This window comes from Anarhichas minor, unplaced genomic scaffold, assembly GCF_050575085.1.
Source record: "Anarhichas minor isolate MPS153535 unplaced genomic scaffold, ASM5057508v1 ptg000014l, whole genome shotgun sequence".
Taxonomy (NCBI): domain Eukaryota; kingdom Metazoa; phylum Chordata; class Actinopteri; order Perciformes; family Anarhichadidae; genus Anarhichas; species Anarhichas minor.
In genome coordinates, this window is record NW_027466460.1 from 7,632,995 (window position 1) to 7,653,145 (window position 20,151).

At 39.9% G+C, this 20,151-nt stretch overlaps 2 protein-coding genes across 2 annotated transcripts; both read right to left on the reverse strand.

The window, feature by feature from the left end:
* Positions 1-1,224: 1,224 nt before the first annotated feature.
* On the reverse strand, positions 1,225-8,320 carry LOC142949572 (beta-galactosidase-like). Its single transcript, XM_076091293.1, has 16 exons — positions 8,165-8,320; positions 7,629-7,798; positions 7,214-7,364; positions 5,871-5,931; positions 5,644-5,738; positions 5,375-5,555; positions 4,751-4,809; positions 4,540-4,661; positions 4,321-4,361; positions 3,914-4,026; positions 3,679-3,753; positions 3,490-3,579; positions 3,255-3,368; positions 2,769-2,900; positions 2,286-2,519; positions 1,225-1,911 (listed from the first exon to the last, which is right to left on the reverse strand). The coding sequence occupies exons 1-16, from the start codon at positions 8,219-8,221 to the stop codon at positions 1,657-1,659; spliced, it is 1,950 nt and encodes a 649-aa protein (XP_075947408.1). The 5' UTR covers positions 8,222-8,320; the 3' UTR covers positions 1,225-1,656.
* A 1,086-nt stretch (positions 8,321-9,406) lies between these two features.
* LOC142949573 (NLR family CARD domain-containing protein 3-like) lies at positions 9,407-19,964 on the reverse strand. The gene is made up of 8 exons (XM_076091294.1): positions 19,862-19,964; positions 18,709-18,858; positions 18,301-18,417; positions 17,351-17,454; positions 14,151-15,936; positions 12,035-12,211; positions 10,742-10,915; positions 9,407-9,958 (listed from the first exon to the last, which is right to left on the reverse strand). The coding sequence occupies exons 1-8, from the start codon at positions 19,933-19,935 to the stop codon at positions 9,934-9,936; spliced, it is 2,607 nt and encodes an 868-aa protein (XP_075947409.1). The 5' UTR covers positions 19,936-19,964; the 3' UTR covers positions 9,407-9,933.
* Positions 19,965-20,151: the final 187 nt, after the last annotated feature.

A 20,151-nucleotide genomic window follows, 5' to 3' on the forward strand; every position in this document is an offset into this window, starting at 1 on the left:
AATCGATCTATATCTATATACCCATATATCTTCAAATCATATCTCTGCATAAACAAAGTAAGACAATGTTTGATGTGATGCCATTTTTCACACAGGTCTTTTGTCTTTCTTTAGTTTTTGTTTACCTTTCACACCTGAATGCAGAAAGCTCACTATCAGCCCTATCTGCTGTGATTGCTGTAATCTTGCTCATTCAGCTGAAGTTGAAGTGAGTGAATGGATTTCCATGAACAGGAATGTTTCCTGGTTCAAATTATTCAGAACGTTTTGCACCATATGCAAAATAATATAATAAATGTAAGCATTTTGAAGCTTATTATATAACGTTTTGTTGACAATATGAAGTTCAGTTTCAAACCATAGAAATATTATATATTTAATACAAACGTCCATAGAGTTTAGTGAATGCCTCTCTGACAAATTGTCAACGGAAACTGAACCTTAAAAGCTTCAGAAAGATGGGACTTATTTCAGGGTATTAAGTTGCTGTGTCTGTGTCACTATTGCATAGTTTGTCCTCTTGACAAGTATATTTTTAAAGTGTCAGCTCATTACTATTGGTCTCACTTGTTTAATAAAATAACACATATAAAGGGTCCTTATAAAGTATTTTTTTTTTTTTACATTTTGTGTTTATTACTGGTCTCAAAAATCCATTATCGGCTATTTCTTATTATCTGAATTATTTAAATTAGAATGTCCACGTCTATTTGAAGACCTTGTGACCTCTTTCCTGTGTAATTTTGTTGTTAAAATGATGTTCCTCTTGCCCTGTGTTTCACTGTTACCAAGTTGTTTTGCTCCAAATTATTGTTGGTAGACTGGATGTTAAAAATGCATTGCTGCCATCAACTGTCAATGAAGCCACTTGGTTCATGTTTGGTAAAACAATATAAAAGCTCCTATTCACAGGTCTATGATGTGGACAAATAAGATGATCATTAATTTGCAGTCTTCTGCCCCATGTTCTCTGTTTTCTATTAAAATGTTGTGCTCACTGCATAAAATATTTCCCGCTGGGATAATAAATGAACAATTAATGAAATGTTTGTCTTCCAGTAAAGGTACTTAAGTAAGTTATTTCTCCAGCTTCCTAGGACACAATTTAGGCAGAGAACATCTTTTTATATTCTCCATCTTTACTACAAGACGTCTCTCTATATTATGGTGATGCATATATCCAACTAGCATATAGTCACATAATAAGAAAGAGGATCATTGGAGTATTATCAAATCATACTTTCCCTTTTATTTTCAGCTTTAAATGCATTTTCAAAGCCAATAGAAGCTACATGTTAACAGTCCCACAATGCATCTGTGGTTGTATACAGTATTTTCCTGATGTGTTTTTTCCCATAAAAATAAAACATTCTCTCAGATCGAGTTATGCAGAATCAGTGAGGTAGAGAGAGACGTGCCCACAGTTGATGTGATGGTTAAAAAGATTATTTGGCTAAAAAAAACACCATCTTCACGTTTCATAAAGACACATCCAATCACTGATGTTGTGAGGCAAATCAACCTCCCTTCACATATTACAGCTTTTTAAAAATCAGACATACATCCAGGTCACACAAGTGCTGATTCGAGTATGTACATCAGCAACTAGAGTAGTGTAAATTGATTCCTTTTGTGCAAAAGTGAGTTCCCTTATTATCACAACAAATCATCTTTATTGAAGAGCCTCCTTTGCCGTTTGCAGTCAGACTGGACTGTTGCATTCAGGATGGGGGTGGCAGTAAACTCCACACTGCATGGCCCTGAGCTGCAGGGAGCCTCTTCCAGCTCCAGGACAGTCACATTGTTGGGTGCAGCTGTGGTGAGGATGTTGGCAGGGACAAAAAGTGTCACCTGAGGCCCTCGGGCTGGCCAGTAACGTCCCAAGTTGAAGCCGTTAATCCAAACTTGTCCCTGAAAAGAAAATGACAGAACTGAGTAATTCGTCGACAGTATTAGCATTGCGATCATTTGATTGAGCCCATGCTAGAGAATATCTTGACAAAATACACTCAAACAGCATGAATTTTTATTAGTTCTTCCACATTTTAACTTTTGACTTAAACGATGAATCCATTATCAAAATTGTTGGCGATTATTTTTTTTTCAGTTGTCTTATCAACAAATAATTTAAAAACAAATTTTGAGCGCATATGACCCTGGAGTCATTAAAAATGTTACTACGAACAATCAGGGTTTATGCTCAATTGACATTGTTCTTATTTTATTTTTTTAAGGGCAAAGTGGCTTCAATTCTAACTAAATCAAAAAACGCTTGGGTGACATGCCTTCCTCCATTTGGGCAGCTTGATGTAGGTGTCCTGGGGAAGGTCTGGGATGCCGGCAGGAATAATGAAGCTTCCCTCGTAGAAGGTTGGCAGGGAGAGAGCAGGGGGCTTAGGTGGGTCTGTTGGTTTCGTTTCACCGAGAAGACCCTGACTGACCGCTTCATCGATGTTCAGGCTGTACATGGTCCAGCCAGTGAGCGTATCCTTCCCTAGAGTCAGGTTGGACACCAGGCCCTGCGCAGTACAAACAAACAGACGGGAGGAGCTGAGAATTCACACCGACATCCCAGTTTTGGAAATTGTTCAGAAGTTTTACTTCACAGAAAGTGTGAAATTCAAATACAAAACAGAATTTTGTTGCAGTTAAATCTAATATTAAGTTTTTAAGGCTTGTAAAACCTGCAAAATGAAATCAAGTAAAGCGTTGTGACATTTATACGTCAAAGCACACATAGTATCTTGAAAATGTAGCTGGAAATAAACCTTAAAGTCGTTAATGTTTTTTCCGTAGTTGATCCGACCCATATTCTCCACCAGTATGTCCACCTGACTGCCAGCTTTCCCAGTCACATTGACAGTTATGACTTTGTTCCTTTCAAGAATCCCCACAGCCACCTTGAGAAGAAATCAGCATGATTAAATCAGAAATAATCAGAGTTTGCTACATTTTCAACTAGAACTGGGCATCATGTTTAGATTTTTCTATACCAGTATCTATCTATCTTACTATGCTATTTGTTTAACATTTATACAAAAGAAGCTCAAGTTCTCAAGAGTTCAATGTCGTCTTAAAACATGCGACCGTGCAAGAACTGCTGCTAATCTAAAATGAGTCAAATGAGACGCTATTGACGCATTTCAAATTGTACCAATGCAGCATAGTTTAACTCATCTGGTGATGAGCAAAGACAACAAAAGGCATGAGCGTGGACCTGCGTGTAACTTCTGATAAGAAACAATCAGACTCACCCCGTCCACTGACACATACGCTCTATCGTGGACGCCGTTCAGTGGAGATGACAGCGGAGTTGGTGTGTTGCAGTTAACAGGCAGAGTGGTCCTGTAGAGCACATAACCAAAGGCCTAAAGGACAAACAGGAAAGAGATACATTTTAGACAAATCAACAGCTAAAAAAGTTAAAATCAGGTGGAAAAAATATTGTTGGTTTTTCACAACATAAAAGAGAAAAGCATTAAAGGATACCTGGTTCAGTTCAATGAAAGTCTGAGGATATTTGTTTTTGATGGGGCCGGAGAAAGACAGTGTTTCTAAAGCATCTGATAGCACCTGGAGCTGTGGTGACACAGGGTTGCTTTTTATAATTTATTCTTCATGTTTTAAATCATGTGACAAAAAGTCTTTCAATGGAAACAGTGTCCACTGCCTGCTTACCTTTTTCATCCCAACAGTCCCATATGCGTACTTTGGAGTTGAAGGCGGTATTGGTCCCGCAGGTATCTTACGGTACTGTTGTGAAAAAATACACATGTTCTTCCAGATGACATATACTCCAAAAATACAAATGTAACACTTGTGGATGTGACAATTTGATAATGCCATTCAATTTTACACAAAACAGCTGAAGAAATACTTCAAAAAAATTAGAGGCCTGCACCAGTGTTCTCACCATTTTGATCACCTCTCTAATTGCAAAGTATTTCTCCGTCAGGTCTCCTGCTTCCGTGAGCGGGGCGTCGAAGTCGTAGCTCGTGGGCTGCGAGGCGTATGGATCGTTTGCACCTGAGATATCGAGAGGCAATCAGAGGCTGTTACACACCCTTGCACATCTTTTCTCTATTAATAAACATAGAAAGGCTTTAACATACTCTTATTTGTATATACTATTGCACTGTGTTTACTGTTATGCACCAATCACCAAGCCAAATTCCTTGTATGTGTAACGTACTTGGCAATAAACAATTCTGATTCTGAAGTTAATCATTCCAAAAACAGAAAAGACCCAAGTGGCTTTGCTGTCAGTCACTTGAAATTATCATGTCTTCTCATCAAACTAGTCTGTTAAAGTGCACTCACCATTCCATAATCCAAAGGTTGTTCCCCCTATGAACATGTACCTGTGGGGAGAGAAATTAAAGTGAAATGTAGACAACAATAAAAGCACAAATAGATTCAAATAACTCGAAAAGTAACTTGAGTTACATATTATGATGGTGGCCGTAGAGTCACCATGATATTAATATATTTTGTGTAATTGTATATGCCTTCAGTGTGTCATTAAATCTGAAGACTCACATGTTGACGTTTGCTCCCAGGGCAAGGATCTCGTTGAGGGACTTTGCCACTATGGCAGACGACACAACAGAGTGACGTGACCCCCAGTGGTCCAGCCAGCCAGTGTACAATTCAGAGTTCACCTGTTCATACAGCAGAAAACCTCATGAGTGCCTGAGAGAAAATGCAGTGTGGTTTTGAAATCACAAACTGTTTCGGGGGAAATACTTGCCAAAGGTCCATGAGGCTCAGCGTGTCTCTGTGCAGCAAAGGCAGCGTTTACATTCTCACCTAACAGGATGAAAACACAAAGATAAGCTCATGGGTAAAAAAAAGCTATTTGTGCGACTTCCTCATGACTGCTGACTAATCTAAGATATGACATAAAAAGAAGAAAATGATTGAAGTACTGTAAATCCTCATGTAATGCATCTAATCTCAAATTGCTTTTACAATACTGCTACTGCAGTGTCAGACATATTGTCACAGCATCTGGAAGCTGTAGCCCAGTGTTTGACACTTAAGATCAAAAGACTTAACTAAATGTTAAGATGAACAGTCAGTCAATCAATCAAGTTTCTGTGGTCAATGTATGAGTATGTTGGCAAGCTGTTCTGCTGTTTCTTTAAGGACAACATATTGTACCACATAGTTTAATTCTTTAAATATTTACAGGCCCTTCTAGGGTTATTAGCAGTAGCCAAGAATGCTGGTATACATTGCATTGAAAACATGTGTATTGTATTTGTCCCTACCAAATAAACATGAAATGAAATGAAATACATAACTGAACCTTTAACCAACAGTCAATGTTTGCTGTCAATTGCATTGCACTGACTAGACTCCCAACACCTACCTGGCCCAAAGTCAACAGTAGTGTAGAGACCTTGTATTGCGCCACATTTGAGGTAGCTGAGCCCAGCTCCATCTGTGGTAAAGAGCACCACCTCCTCACCAAGGTGAGACCGGAACAGCTGAGTCAGGTGGTGCATATAGCTGAAGTCACAGGCGAAATAACTACCGTATTCATTCTCCACCTACCAGACACAGCCACAGCAGGAGGGAAATGTTATTTTTCTTATGGAATCAAGTTCTGAAATGAAACGTAATGCGCGTAAGACTCACCTGTACAGTGATGATAGGACCACCGTTCTGATAGAGAAAAGGCTTCATCATTGGCAGTAGCTTCCCCATCCACTTATCTACTGCTTTGATGTAATCTGACACAAAGCAAATCATTATAGTGTTGTATGTACTGCTGCATGCAACCATGACTATATATATATATATATATATATATATATATATATATATATATGTCAGCATTCATCCTGTTTTTCTTTGATTCTCACCTGGATCTGAGGACCGCAGCACAATGTCTTTCTTCTTGAGAAGCCAGGCAGGGAGCCCCCCCTGGTTGACAGAATAACACAAACAATGGCAAAAGGCTTTTGGTGCAATTTAAATGGCCTACCAACCATAACGGATAACCTCATCTAGTGTAAGTGCAATTTAAAGTGATAACACACTTATAATCTATGTTTTAAATATCAAACACCCTCTGTACACTTTAAGTGACAATAAAAAGTTTACATTGGCTACAACAGATTTCAGTGTTGATTAGCTCTCATACTGGAGAACAAACATCAAAACATCCCCAAATATATATAAAAACTGAACAGTAAACCTATGACCATAAACATAGGTATACTGTACCATCCCTCAGTATAAATCAAAGAGATGACAATGTATTGGGGAAGTATTGTCATCATTTTACTAGTAGAAGTAGAAAAGTATTAGCCGCTTAAAAGATCACGTCTGTACAGTAAGGGTTTCCAGTTAGAAATTGGCAACATTTTTGAGATATTATCGACTAATTATTGGCCTTTGGTTACCGCTTATGAACATATAATTAGTAGGAACAGCAAACAGCAAAACATTCAAACCAAAATATATATTTAGAAGGTTGTCCCGACATCTTTGAGCTGGAAGGAAAATTATACTGCATGTGCAACATACACACGACATATCTACATGTCACACTTTTATTATTAAGCTGACATAAACTGCATAGTACCTTAATTACAGTGGCGGGCCGTGCATTTTATACCTAGGCCTTCACTGTTGTCCTGCAGCTGAAATACCTCCTTATAACCACATGATGGCACCACAGTTATTATTAGTTTCTAAGGCTGTAACTATGTACGTATTAAATGTACGTACCGTTCGGCACGAGACTTACAATACGTTTGAATAGTACTAGAGCATTTGGAAAATGCAGAAGCTTATATTCAGGAAAATATAATATTTTCTGCGCTCATGGAGGACAATGGTTCTCAGCTGGTCTGGCTGTGGGACCCACCATCATTCCTTAATGACAAGTCACGGCTCAGAGAGATCTTCTTATGATTTTACTTTATTTACTGTTGGGTAAATGCATCATATGTGAGAAGTTGACCAGATGGTTTGTGTGTATACTCTTGATCTGAAAAGTTATTGGTAACTACAGCTGTCAAATAAATGTAGTTGTGTAAAAAGTACAATATTTTCCTCTGAAATGTGTTGAACTAGAAGTATAAAGTAGCATAAGATGGAAATACTGAAGAGTCTAATGTGTTCTGTATTTCTTTCTTCTTGAATGGTCTCTTAATACCGTCAAAAACTCAAAATGTGTTTACTGACATCCGGCACTCACCATGTCCCACTCTGCACATATGTAGGGTCCAGCACGAAGGATGACCACTAAACCTATGTCTTGGGCCAGTTGAAGGAAATATCCAAGATCCTTGTCTCCACTAAAATCGTACCGGTCCGGAAACTCCTCGTGGTAGCTCCAGGGAATGTACCTTCAACGTGAATAAAGTGTCAATATTATCCAAACACACATACTTACATACTTACATCACTACAGCACATGTGACTGCTGACAAATTATGCCATTTTGTAGAATGACTGCAGCACAACCACATGCAAACATTAAAAGAGCCAACAGTGATGTGAACTGATTTCTCTGTTGAAACATGGCACAGTCACAACAACAGCCTGTGGTTGCAACAACAAACCAAAGTTAGAGTGATGCAGTAAGACAGTGAGACATGAAGTAAACGTACATCTGGATGGCATTCAGCCCTGCCATGTACATCTTGAGCAGCCGGTCCTTCCAGTAGACCCGGGGGATCCGGCTGTAATGGATGCTCCCTGATATGTATCGAAACTCCTCCCCATCTTTCCGAAAGCAGTCCTTCTGGTAATCCACGCTGAATGAACCTGGTGCCCCGAGCTGCAGGTCATAATTTAACTCACAATGAGTCAGTTTATATTGTGTTCCATCATGTGATTAAAGTTTAATGTTTTGTATGGTGCAGGGCTGACATCTCACTTTACAGACATAAAAGAAAAACAATGTATTTTTTTTAACTGAGCTGACAAGACAATTTGAGCCTGACTTAATCCAACTTTACTGTTAACATGCATTTAGCCCAAAAATATCAAAAAATATTAACTCACATTGACATTCATGTCGTGTGTCTCAGTGTATTAAAAAAAACAAAAAAAATGAATTTGAGACCAAGTCCCAATCCTTTGTTTTGAAATGTTGTGGCAGACAACAGGGTATAAAACCCTTTAAAAAGTCAGAGGTACTTACTGAATGTCCAAACAGCAGCAACAACAGCAGCATGCTTCCGAATCTGAGCAGAGACATGATGAATCCTCACTCGAGCCGTGCTGTCCGGTGTACGTGTTGCATTAATAAATGAATGCAGCTTTTCAAGCAATGCTCTTTAGTTGGTCACAGTCAGCTACACTTCTTACTTCCCTGAGTACACTGTGCTCTTTTGAATGGTGTGGTTTCATGAGTTGCGGAAGTAAAATCATGGGACGCTGCATCGTTGTGGTGTAAAAACAACAAGGTGTTGATCAGTAGGTGGCAGTGTCGCGCTTTTTAATTATGGCGTTTGGGGCGAGATGATGTGTAAAGGCTTTAGCAGAGTTTCTCGTCAATGAGGGAATAGATAAACCTGCACAACAAACTTTAAAACGCACAACGTTGAAAATAACAAATAGTCTACAAATCTTGTCTGAAAAATAAAATAATAAAAAGCTACAGGAAAGATGGATCACAGAGAGAAATGGTTTAAAATGTCCAAGAAATGAATAAGAGGGAATCGATCTATATCTATATACCCATATATCTTCAAATCATATCTCCGCATAAACAAAGTAAGACAATGTTTGATGTGATGCCATTTTTCACACAGGTCTTTTGTCTTTGTTTAGTTTTTTGACAATATGAAGTTCAGTTTCAAACCATAGAAATATTAGATATTTAATACAAACGTCCATAGAGTTTAGTGAATGCCTCTCTGACAAATGACTCCGGTTTTTCGTTGCTCTCCACGTACATGCACAGAATTTACAAATAAACAGGAACAAAATGTAAATATATTTAAGAAAAATAACAGACAGGGACAACAAAAACAAAAAACAAAAAAAGTAGAACAGATGTAAGCATAAATATTTAACGACTACACTATAAATATAAATATATATCCAAAAAGTATGGAGAGCTCTCCTGTCCTGGACCCTGAACCTCTCATGACAGTTGGTCATGTTTCTGTTGCTCCTCTGTCAAAGTTAACAAGGAACTTCTTGAGTTTCCTTCAGGAATACAGTCTTTCTTCTCCAGGATGGAGATGTGTGAGGACCACGTCAGGTTGTTTGTGATGCTGATTCACAGGAACGTAAAGCTGTTGAAGCTCCATTGATGGAGACAGAGATATCTTCACCTCCTTTTTTATATAATCAACAATCAGCTCCTTGGTTTTACTGACGTTGAGCAGAAGGTTGTTTTCTGAGCTCCACTCTGACAGTGGGTGGTCTTCTTTCACTAAATGAAAGTTCTTCGTAGTAACTTTAAATACAACAGATCACTAAAGTACAAAGAACAAACTACGATGCACATGATGTGAAGATGGAATGAAAGCATGAAAACAAAAGATATATTTATGTATTTATTGAGTTCAGGTTCAGGTTTTATCTTCTCTTCCTGTTTGTTACAAGCTAATCTGAGTCTGTTATAACATGAGAAGTGGCTGGTATTGGTGGTAATAAGGTAACTTCATACATGTGATATCAACTCCCACTGTTACTGAGAAATATGAGTAAATAAAGTGCAGAACTCCATCGTTCCACAGGGAGGAGCTGCAACAGAAAGCAAAGCAGAAACATCCATTTAAATGTGTTCATCTGCTGTCATGTTGTCATGAACACAACTCATCTGCAGAGACACTTTAGGGTCAGAACACATGAAGGAACCAAAGGACTAAACTAAATCCAGGTCCAGGTGGAGTGAGGAGTCCAGATCCTCTGTGATCCTCTGATCAGATCCAGATGATCACAGAGATGATGATGGACTCACTTCCAGTGAGATCTCCTCCATCTGAGGAGAGAAGAAGAAGAAGAGATGAATGAGTGTTTGCAGAGACTCCCTTCATCACCTGTCAGTCAGTGATGCAGCACATCCAGTCGAAAGAGCAACAGGACTTCAGTCCCTTCAGCTCTCATCTTAACGTATTGGAGTGAACACACTGAGCTCCAAGCTCACACACCTGCACACACTTTGGACATCAAGTCTGTTCACTCTGCACATTTCACTCAAGTACACAGTGGAGATAAAGAGCTGAGGGTAGTGAACGCATCACGACTGCAGAAACAGAGAGGTGTTCACTGCTCACTGTAATGATGGGTTCAAAGCTGATAAAAACCACAGTCTCACTGACATTTGAATGTCTCCCTCCTCCTCCTCCCACTACTCTTCCTCCTCCTACCACTACTCTTCCTCCTACCACTCCTCCTCCTCCTCCTACCACTACTCCTCCTACCACTCCTCCTCCTCCTCCTCCTACCACTACTCCTCCTCCTCCTCCCACTACTCTTCCTCCTCCTACCACTCCTCCTCCTCCTCCTACGACTACCCCTCCTCCTCCTCTTCCTTCTACCCCTCCTCCTCCTCCTCCTCCTCCTCCTACCACTACTCACAAACATGATCACAACAAGCTTGTGGCTCATCTGATTGGCTGACTTTCTGTCCAATCCTGAAGCCTGTCAGTGTTCTCCTCTCACACCTTCACTGAGAAGGTTGGAGGTTTACAGGAAATACTGGATCTGTGTTTAGTTCAATACTGCTGGAACCAGCATGGACTGAGTCCAACCCTCTACTGACCTCAGAGTCTCCAGTCTACAGTCTGGACTCTCCACAAGATCAGACAGCAGCTTCACATCTGAATCCTCCAGTTCGTTGTATCTCAGATCCAGTTCTCTCAGATGGTAGGGGTTGGACTTCAGAGCTGAGGCGAGAGAAGTACAGCTGATGTCTGACAACCTGCAGCTCTTGAACCTGAATAAAGAATAAATGATGAAGATAAGAATCCATTTATAATCCAATCAGATGTGTTCATGTTTTAAATGTGTAGCTCAACATGACTATGTCCTCATCAATGAGCTTTTCTCTTTGTCATTGTGTTATTGTGGATCATCATCATGTCAGCCTTCTACAGACATCATCCACATGTCACCACAACATTCATACACCTATTGATGTCAACACAGATTAACACCATGCTGCTGGTCTCAGTCAGGTCTGGAACTAGAGGATCAAGACTATATTGATCCTTTAAACAGCTGCATTAAGAAATATGACTAGATCTCTGTGTGTGTGTGTGTGTGTGTGTGTGTGTGTGTGTGTGTGTGTGTGTGTGTGTGACTGTAAATATAAAACATCACTCAAATGTTCAATCAATTTAACTGACAATGTTTTAAATCTACAAAGTTGATTTCTCTCCTCAAAAGTCCTCATTGGTGAATTTAGTGATGAAATAGAACAAAGAATGTGCTGTTCCAGCGCTTTGCATTGTGGGATATAGAAGGAGAGGTAGACTGGAGATTCTTTCTGAATCAATAAAACATCAGGTATTTCTGTCAGACTGTAGATTTAGCTTTTTTTTAGCATGCTACATGCTACATGCTACATTCTGGTCACATCAGTACAAACTGCAACATGTGTTTTTAGTTGTAACCTAAAGGTCTGTGTCTTCAGATAATGAGACAAAACATGAAAACAGAACCACAGATAGACCTGCTGTCAACAAGAACTTGGAAACAAGTTAGAACCTTAAACATCTATAGTTTGATGATGTCATTCATAATCATCACTTGTTGAAGAGCCACTTTCACTATGACTGGTCTCAACTGACATCTTTTTCAAGTAATTACAAGAGACTTATGTTCTAAAAGCCTGCTCTGTGGAGACGTTTGGGCCGGTGTTAGGCTGCTGCTTATTATCATCCCCCTCACACACTCTACAGCCTCATCAGGACTGACATCACCTTCACTGAGAGTCTGTGGAAGCTAAAAACTCTCCTGTCAATCACTTAATTTCTCTACTTTCTGTTACTCTAACAAATAGTCAGCCTTTGTTTTCAGCCAAACCCTGAAACCTTTCAGTCAGTGAACTGACCTCAGAGTCTCCAGTCGACAGTGTGGACTCTTCAGTCCAGCAGACAGCAGCTCCATTCCTGAATCCTCCAGGTAGTAGTTGTTACTCAGGTCCAGCTCTCTCAGATGGGAGGGGTTGGACTTCAGAGCTGAGGCCACAACTTCACAGTGAGTCCATGAGAGATCACAGTCAGTAAGTCTGGAACGACACAAATATTACAAAATATTATTATGAAAGAGGACACTTAATATTTACTTCCTGCTTCCTGTTTTGATGAACATTATCTCTTCACATCAGTGGTTCAGCTAATCTTATCTCACTGTGTTTCACATGAAACAATAACTCTCATCACTCTCTCTCTCCTACCTGCAGACTTTTAATCTTTGTTTTTCTTTAATGTGCAGATGAAGGGAGACAGTGTTGTTACATTGAGGCTTCCATAATGTCCAGTCTGTCAGTGTGATCTGATCCCATGTCTGTCTCCACAACGTTAGCATGAGGCCTTCTTCATTAGAAAAGCAGGTTAACAGCTACAGCTACCTGCTGCTGTCAGGTTCACCTCCAGAACATTCAGAGACAGCTGAAGAACGTTACAGGACTGAAACAGATTACTTGATAATATTAGACCTGTATATGATTTAATATTTATATAATTAGATGTTTTTGTCGTTCTGAGCCTCTAAATAAAAGTATTCAACACCAATGAGGCTGCATTATTTTCAACTTTATCATTTTCAACATGATGTCATCAGAAATATGTTTCAGTGAATCAGCATTAAAAACATAACATGGTGTTCATAAGATCTTTATAAAAGTCTGAATTCAACCATTCTGAGTTTATTTCTGAGTAAAAGAACAAATTAAAAGATTTAAAAACAGGACGATGTAAAAAAAACTTAAAAAATGAAAAGTTGAATTCATAAACAATAAAATGAAACATTTCTCGGTTCAACACTCTGGAGATTTACAGCGACAGTCTTTGTCTTGTATGACCAGCAGTTTATGGAGGCTAATGTGGCTAATGCTAATGCTAAACCTCAGATATATATTGATGTGTAACTGACATCACTGAATCAGTTCTCTGATGTGATGACTTTTCTCTTCTTGTGCTACTAAATCACTGTTACAGCATTCAACATCATCTCACAACTTCACTTGTGTTCACAGTGCAGCAACAGTTACATACTCAATTTAATAATAATATAACAGTGATGGTTTTGTCAAATGGTTTTGTAGAACTGTTAATACCGCTCAGTAAAAGTCCTGCAGTCCCACAGTTTACACTAAGTAAAGATTGTTGCCAAAGGATCAAAATAAGGAATAATATTAATATGAATATGAATAATATGACGTAAATAATAATAATATTATTAACGTCTGTTAAAGGTGGAGCTTTCAGTTCTAACATGATGCTGGATAGTTAATAAATAATAATGCTTCATATTTTAATTCTTGTATATTTTGTGAGTCAAATGTGAATCTTCAATGTAACCAGTAACATTTCTCCGTCAGGTAAATGTAGAAGTACATTACATTCCATCTGACCCTACAGGGTCTGGATCTTAGGAGACACAAGGACTTCATGTGGACCATAATAAACATACTTCATGTTACTCAGCTGGGTAAAGAGGAAATCTGAACTCCTTCGTGGAGGCAACGGTTCAAAGAATCACTTTGTTGGTTTCCTTGTTTGAATTTCTCACATGTATTTATGGAAAACATTTATGGACATTTGGCTTCAATAAAAACACATTTTATATGTTGTGATAAAAGCTCAAACACAACCTCTAAAGTCCTTCATTTGTTTCAGCAGGTTTGCATGTCGCCTCCATCACCCAAAGGAAGATAAATAGAGGAAGAATTATATCAATATAAAATATAACAACCATTAGAAATCAATAGAATAACTGTGTTCATTAATTTCACAGTGAAAACTAAACCAACTGAAACTGAAACATGTTTTCACTCGCAGCATTTGAAACATCAAGAACATCTGTGATGAAATATAACTGAATTATAATTTTGTATTAAACAACTGGAACACTATTTTAAGAATATGAATTTCATAGTGTCTGTATTTGAAGAACTAAACTACTGATCTACACTGATTCATAAAGTTAATCACATCTGGACTTACTGAGCCTTTCTGCAGTTCCTCACAGCTAGAATCAGTCTCCTTCGTCCCTCATCTGATGTCTTGTACTTCTTCAGGTCGAACTCATCCAGAACCTCCTCTGACATCTGCAGCATGTAGGCCAGAGCTGAGCAGTGGATCACTGAGAGTTCCTTCTCCAATATGTTCTCTGACTTCAGGAACTCTTGGATCTCCTGATGTCCTGAGAGCTCGTTCATCTCCATCAGACAGTGGAAGATGTTGATGCTTCTGTCAGGAGGGGTATAATCACTCTTCATCCACTTCAGGTTGTTGCTGGCTCTCTGGATGGTTTCTGGACTGTTGTCTGTCTGACCCAGCAGGCCTCCTAAGAGTCTCTGGTTGGACTCCAGAGAGAGGCCATGAAGGAAGCGGACAAACAGGTCCAGGTGGCCATTTTGACTTTGAAGGGATTTCTCCATGGCTGTACACAAGAAGTCCTCCAGAGATGAATAGTAATATCCCATGAAGTCCTTCAGTACCTCTTTCTTCCTGTTTGTGAAACAGTGGAACATGTAGACTGCAGCCAGAAACTCTTGAACACTCAGATGAACAAAGCAGTAGACTGTTTTCTGGAAGATCACACTCTCTCTTTTGAAGATCTCACTACAAACTCCTGAGAACACCGAGGCCTCCGTGACATCAAGACCACACTGCTCCAGATCTTCTTGGTAGAACATGATGTTTCCTTTCTCCAGATGTTCAAACGCCAGCCTCCCCAGCTTCAGAAGAACTTCCCTGTCAGCCTCCGTCAGCTCCTGAGGACTCGTCTCATGTCCCTCATGGTACTTCTGCTTCTTCCTCTTTGTCTGGACCAGCAGGAAGTGTGAGTACATGTCAGTCAGGGTCTTGGGCATCTCTCCTCTCTGGTCTGTAGTCCACATGTGGTCCAGAACTGTAGCAGTGATCCAGCAGAAGACTGGGATCAGACACATGATGTGGAGGCTCCTGGATGTCTTGATGTGTGAGATGATTCTGCTGGACAGCTCTTCATCACTGAACCTCCTCCTGAAGTACTCGTCCTTCTGGGGGTCGGTGAAGCCTCGTATTTCTGTTATCCTGTCAACATGTGTAGGAGGGATCTGATTGGCTGCTGCAGGTCTGGAAGTTATCCAGACGAGAGCCGAGGGAAGCAGGTTCCCCTCGATGAGGTTCGTCAGCAGCACGTTGACCGATGCCTTCTGTGTGACATCAGACACGACCTCATTGTTGATGAAATCCAATGAAAGTCTGGTTTCATCCAGACCATCAAAGATGAACAGAACTTTACAGACAGAGAGCTTCTCTGCTGGGACCTTCTGTAATGTTGGATAGAAAACATGGATCAGCTGGAGAAGACTGTACTGCTCATCTTTGATCAAGTTCAGCTCCCTGAACGAAACCAGAACCACCAGACTGACATCTTGGTTCTCCAAACCCTCGGCCCAGTCCAGAGTGAACTTCTGCACCGAGAAGGTTTTTCCAACGCCGGCGACGCCGTTGGTCAGAACGACTCTGATGCGTCTCTGTTGGTCAGCTGAGGCTTTAAAGATGTCGTGGCACTTGATCGGAGTGTCATGGAGGGTCTTCTTCTTGGAAGCTGACTCAAGCTGCCTCACCTCATGTTGGGTATTAACCTCTTCACTCTGTCCCTCTGTGATGTAGAGCTCAGTGTAGATCCTGTTGAGGAGGGTTCCACTTCCTGTTTCATCACTTCCTTCAGTCACACATTCACATCTCTTCTTCAGACTGATCTTAAGTTCATCTAAAACCTCCTGCAGACCACTATCTCCTGAAACAGAGAAACCAGAGAGAACATATAAAGAAGATATGATATTGATTTGACTAAAACAATCAGTAAACAATAACATCAGGCTGATATCTGAACCTACAAAGGGGGACATATGAGTGAAAGTAACTTTCAGTTAAATTCAGTTAGAAGCTACTAAAGTAGTGAGATGTGAACACAGAGAGCTTTCTCTCTGGTCACCAGCACAGACAGTGTTGATCCAGTCAGTGTAGCTACAGACGTGGCTTTGGTTTGAGGGAGGAGACCGTCTCTGTCATGGTGCTGGGATTCTACATGGTCGGTTTCCTGTTTTATTTTGAAAGATCACTTTACTTCCTGTCTTTGTGATCGTCTGTCCCGCCTGGATTTGTTCCACCTGTGTCAGTCTCACCTGTTTCATGAGTTAAAGCTGCTGAATAGTGAATTCAGAGCGTTTCTGTTGACTCCACGCGGCTCTCAACATGGCTGACCGCTGAGCCGGCGGCTAGCAGCTAACGGTGCTAACAGTTCAAACAGCAGCACTTCTGAGAGTGTTTCCCTGAGGGCTAACAGGAGGCGGGGCTACACTTTGATGACACGTTATCAGCTGTGAGCTAACCCAGACTGGGCTCTAGACAACAGGGGCTCTAGGAAAGACTTTCTTTGGGGGCCTCCTTACTTTGTGTTCACACACAAGAAAACATTCAAACTACTAACTATTGCTTTGTTAATCCATTCAACACTTATGAGAACGGGTGGGATTGTATTATCATGAAGGTTATTGAGATCAAATTAAAAGAATAAAGCTGAGGACAAACATGGATTCATGTTTCCTACTGAATCATAAAAACATATGTAATTGTCATTAATGATTGACTGCATGAACTGAACCAGAAGAGTGTTTTTAGTAGATATTGTTAGAAACTAAACTAACAGAAACTACAGTTTTTCTTTTGCCAACCAGATATAATTACAATCAATAAATGCAGATTGATTTTTATGGAACTGTTATGTTTCATTCAAAGTCTCTACTGTAAACTAAAAGAGTACATTATATTAACTCTGTGTTGATTGTTCTTACTTCCTGTTTTGTTGAGCTGTAGCCGACAGACAAAGTTAACAGAGCGACTGTTAAAAGTCCAGTTATGAACGACGTGGATCAAAGATGTGTGTCTGTGTGTTAGTTGTTAAAATACATTCATCGTCACATTGATTTCATATTTCTCACACAGAGCCTGTTAGTTATATTGCCCGGATCGATCTGCTCTTTGAAACACACCGCGGCTCCGTCAACAAACAGACTAGGACCGTATATGAATCAATGAGAGCTTCTTCCTTTGTGTGTTCACATCGTTCAATCCAACAAGTGTCTCTGTATTAAAACAACACGTCCTGTTTCCAGACATGAAGACATCAGCAGAGAAATGGACAGTCTTACTTTGGACACTTCTGGTCTCAGTGGCTGTCTGCAGTCCAGCTCTGGTTCTGGATCTGGACATCAGCCTCAGAAAGAACTTAGAAACACGACTCCTCTTCCACTTCCTGTAAAGACATTTTTTTAGAACTGGAATGATTTGTTGGTTGTTGTTAAAACATCCAGATGTGGACTAAAGTGTGTAGAAGCTCAGATGTTCACAGAGAACAGTTAAAGTGTTACTTTTCTCTTTGAATTCAGCGTTCAGTCTGTAATGAAAATGTTCTTTGATTTCAACTCTCCTGCTTTCATAAACTCTAATCAGCTGCTTTTCATATCAGGCTGTCTGATGAAACATTGAGTGATCTGTCTGTAGTTTGTTTATAACTAACTCAACACTTCCTGCAGCTCCTTCACAGTAAAAGTCCTCCATTAGAGAGAGCTGATCATGTCCTTTACTGTGTCACAGCTCAGCTTGAGTTAGTTGTGTTTGAACTGAGGTTAGAAGAGGTCTACATGTTGTGGTGGAGCAACAGTCTAACACACAGTATGTAACAGTGGAGTCTCAGGTTCAAGTCCACACACTTTCCTTCTTCATGTCTGTTTTCTGTCACTTTCTACTGTCAACTATCAAATGAAGGATCAATTCAAACATGATGAAAACAGAAGAGGTCCAAATGTACAGTTGACCATTTCCTGTCTAGTTTTTGTCAGCAGAGAACTTTGACATCAGTTCTGCTCATGATGTTTGTTCTAGACCTTCAGGATCAATATATGGAGGAGAGAGTCTGAACTCAAAGGTCCACTTACTAAAGATTTAAAGCTTCACACTGAAAGCTCTGAATCTGTAGGAAGTGAACCTTTGAGCTTCATCTCATGAAAATATAATATAAATCTTTGAGCAGAACATTTTAGTCTTCATCCTCAATGCATCATCTTCATCAGGTCAGCTCACAGTAACAACAGTCTCTTACTGTGTGTCTGAGGGTCCAGGTTCATCACTGAAGACTGGAGGATGATCTTTGGACCGATCACTCTTCATAGACAGACAGATGAATCCTGGAGACTCTGCTCTCTGTCTGGACTGAACTCTGCAAACATCAAGATGATTTTATTCAGAATGAATCTTTGAAAACAACAAAGACATTAAAGTAGATCTGAATACACAAACTACTGTTACTGCAGATATTTAGAAGCTTTTAAAATTTGTATTAGTGCTCTTAGATTACATCACAGCTTTTCTAGGTGACTGACAGCTGTCACTGATACTAAGAGGAAGAACCTCAAACTCAACTCAACACCTCTAAATCTACAGAACACATTGTCAGAGGTACAGGAAGAGAAAATGACTCCTATGAATGAGTTAGTAGAAGTTCTCTTACTGTGTGTCTGAGGGTCCAGGTTCTTTACTGAAGAACAGAGGAAGCCTTTTGGACCGATCACTCTTCATAGACAGACAGCCAGAGACTAGAGACTCTGCTCTGTCCTCCTCTTCCTCCTCACAACCACTCATCTTCTGATCTGAAGTCAGTCTGAGAGTAAAACAGTAACACTGACTGTGAGAGAGCAGACACCAGAATCAAGACGAGAGAACAGGAAGTAACACACTCTCAACTGCTGGGTCGCGACCCAAAAGTGGGTCGCGGACCCGTTTTCAGTGGGTCGCGGGCCTTTGCCTGACAAAAAAATTTTGAAGGGCATTTTTTATGCAGCGGAATTATTCCAGCATTTACGGCACTTGTTCAGCGGTGCAGGAAACACACCGATCAATGCGTTGTGAATCACATCACGTGATGCAGCTCAGCCAATCAAATATGGGTATTCTGACAAGTTTCCTGATTTGAGTGAGATGTACACACACCGTGACACACGGAGGAGAGACGAGGAGATAGACAGCAGAGCAGGACTATTGAGGTGTGAGTTGAGTAAGTCAAATCATAGGACGATCTCCAAAAGAGAAAATGACCAGAGAGACCAGAGTCATTAGACTCTGACTGGACAGACTCATATAGCTGAATTCTTCCCACACTCATTTCTCTTTTTCGAAGATGAGAAAAAATATTATATTGTGGATTTATCACTTCACCCTGAATGAACTGAATTTAAAGCTGCAGGGCAATTCAGTGGAAATAATATTTCTAAAATGAATTTCGTTACATAATTTATTTTTTAATCCAGCCATTATTTTACTTGAAATGAGAAGAACATTTATTCATGTATTTCTATGTATTATTTATAATCCATCCAGTTCAATTTGAAAACTGAGAATAATAATTGTTAAAATATAATTGATGTGTACTTTCTTTATTTGATTTGACAGTTACACAGAGATGTTACTACTAGTACTTCTTGAATATAGATATACCCAAATTATATATATATATAATTTGGGTCGTGGGTCGCGGCTTGTCATTAAGGGGTGATGGTGGGTCCCGCAGCCAGACCAGTTGAGAACCACTGCTCTACAGTCCACAGGGAGGAAAGTGACTCACACACTGTGACAGTAAAACAATCAAATGTTGGATTAACACTCACCCTGCCTCAGCCTTCAGCTTCTCTCCTTCTGCTCTGTGACTCAAAATGGAGTCTGAACTTTCTGATAAACACATCAGGGTTCTTTTCCTGTTCTCATGTACCTGGATCACATCATCACTGTACCTCCGACCCTCTTCATTTACAGGAAATCAGTTGAGTTCCTGTAGAACCCACAGAAGAGTTCCTGTGGGTGTGTTTGTGAGCTCACACAGATCCTCTTTGTATTATGATGTGTTTATGAACGTCTCTCTCGGCTTGAACAGGTTGAATGAAAATGAGTTTTGGTCAAA

What these genes read in the sequence shown, in the direction of transcription:
- LOC142949572 (XM_076091293.1), bottom strand. Translation starts at nt 8,221, where the DNA reads ATGTCTCTGCTCAGATTCGGAAGCATGCTGCTGTTGTTGCTGCTGTTT. An exon ending in GGGCTGAATGCCATCCAGAT is followed by an intron (nt 7,365 to 7,628) that starts GTACGTTTACTT and finishes TTCACGTTGAAG; the next exon opens with GTACATTCCCTGGAGCTACC. An exon ending in CTGGGAGCAAACGTCAACAT is followed by an intron (nt 4,362 to 4,539) that starts GTGAGTCTTCAG and finishes CTCTCCCCACAG; the next exon opens with GTACATGTTCATAGGGGGAA.
- LOC142949573 (XM_076091294.1), bottom strand. Translation starts at nt 19,935, where the DNA reads ATGTGTTTATCAGAAAGTTCAGACTCCATTTTGAGTCACAGAGCAGAA. An exon ending in AAGCTGAAGGCTGAGGCAGG is followed by an intron (nt 18,859 to 19,861) that starts GTGAGTGTTAAT and finishes TTTTACTCTCAG; the next exon opens with ACTGACTTCAGATCAGAAGA. An exon ending in CCTGGACCCTCAGACACACA is followed by an intron (nt 18,418 to 18,708) that starts GTAAGAGAACTT and finishes TGATGTTTGCAG; the next exon opens with AGTTCAGTCCAGACAGAGAG.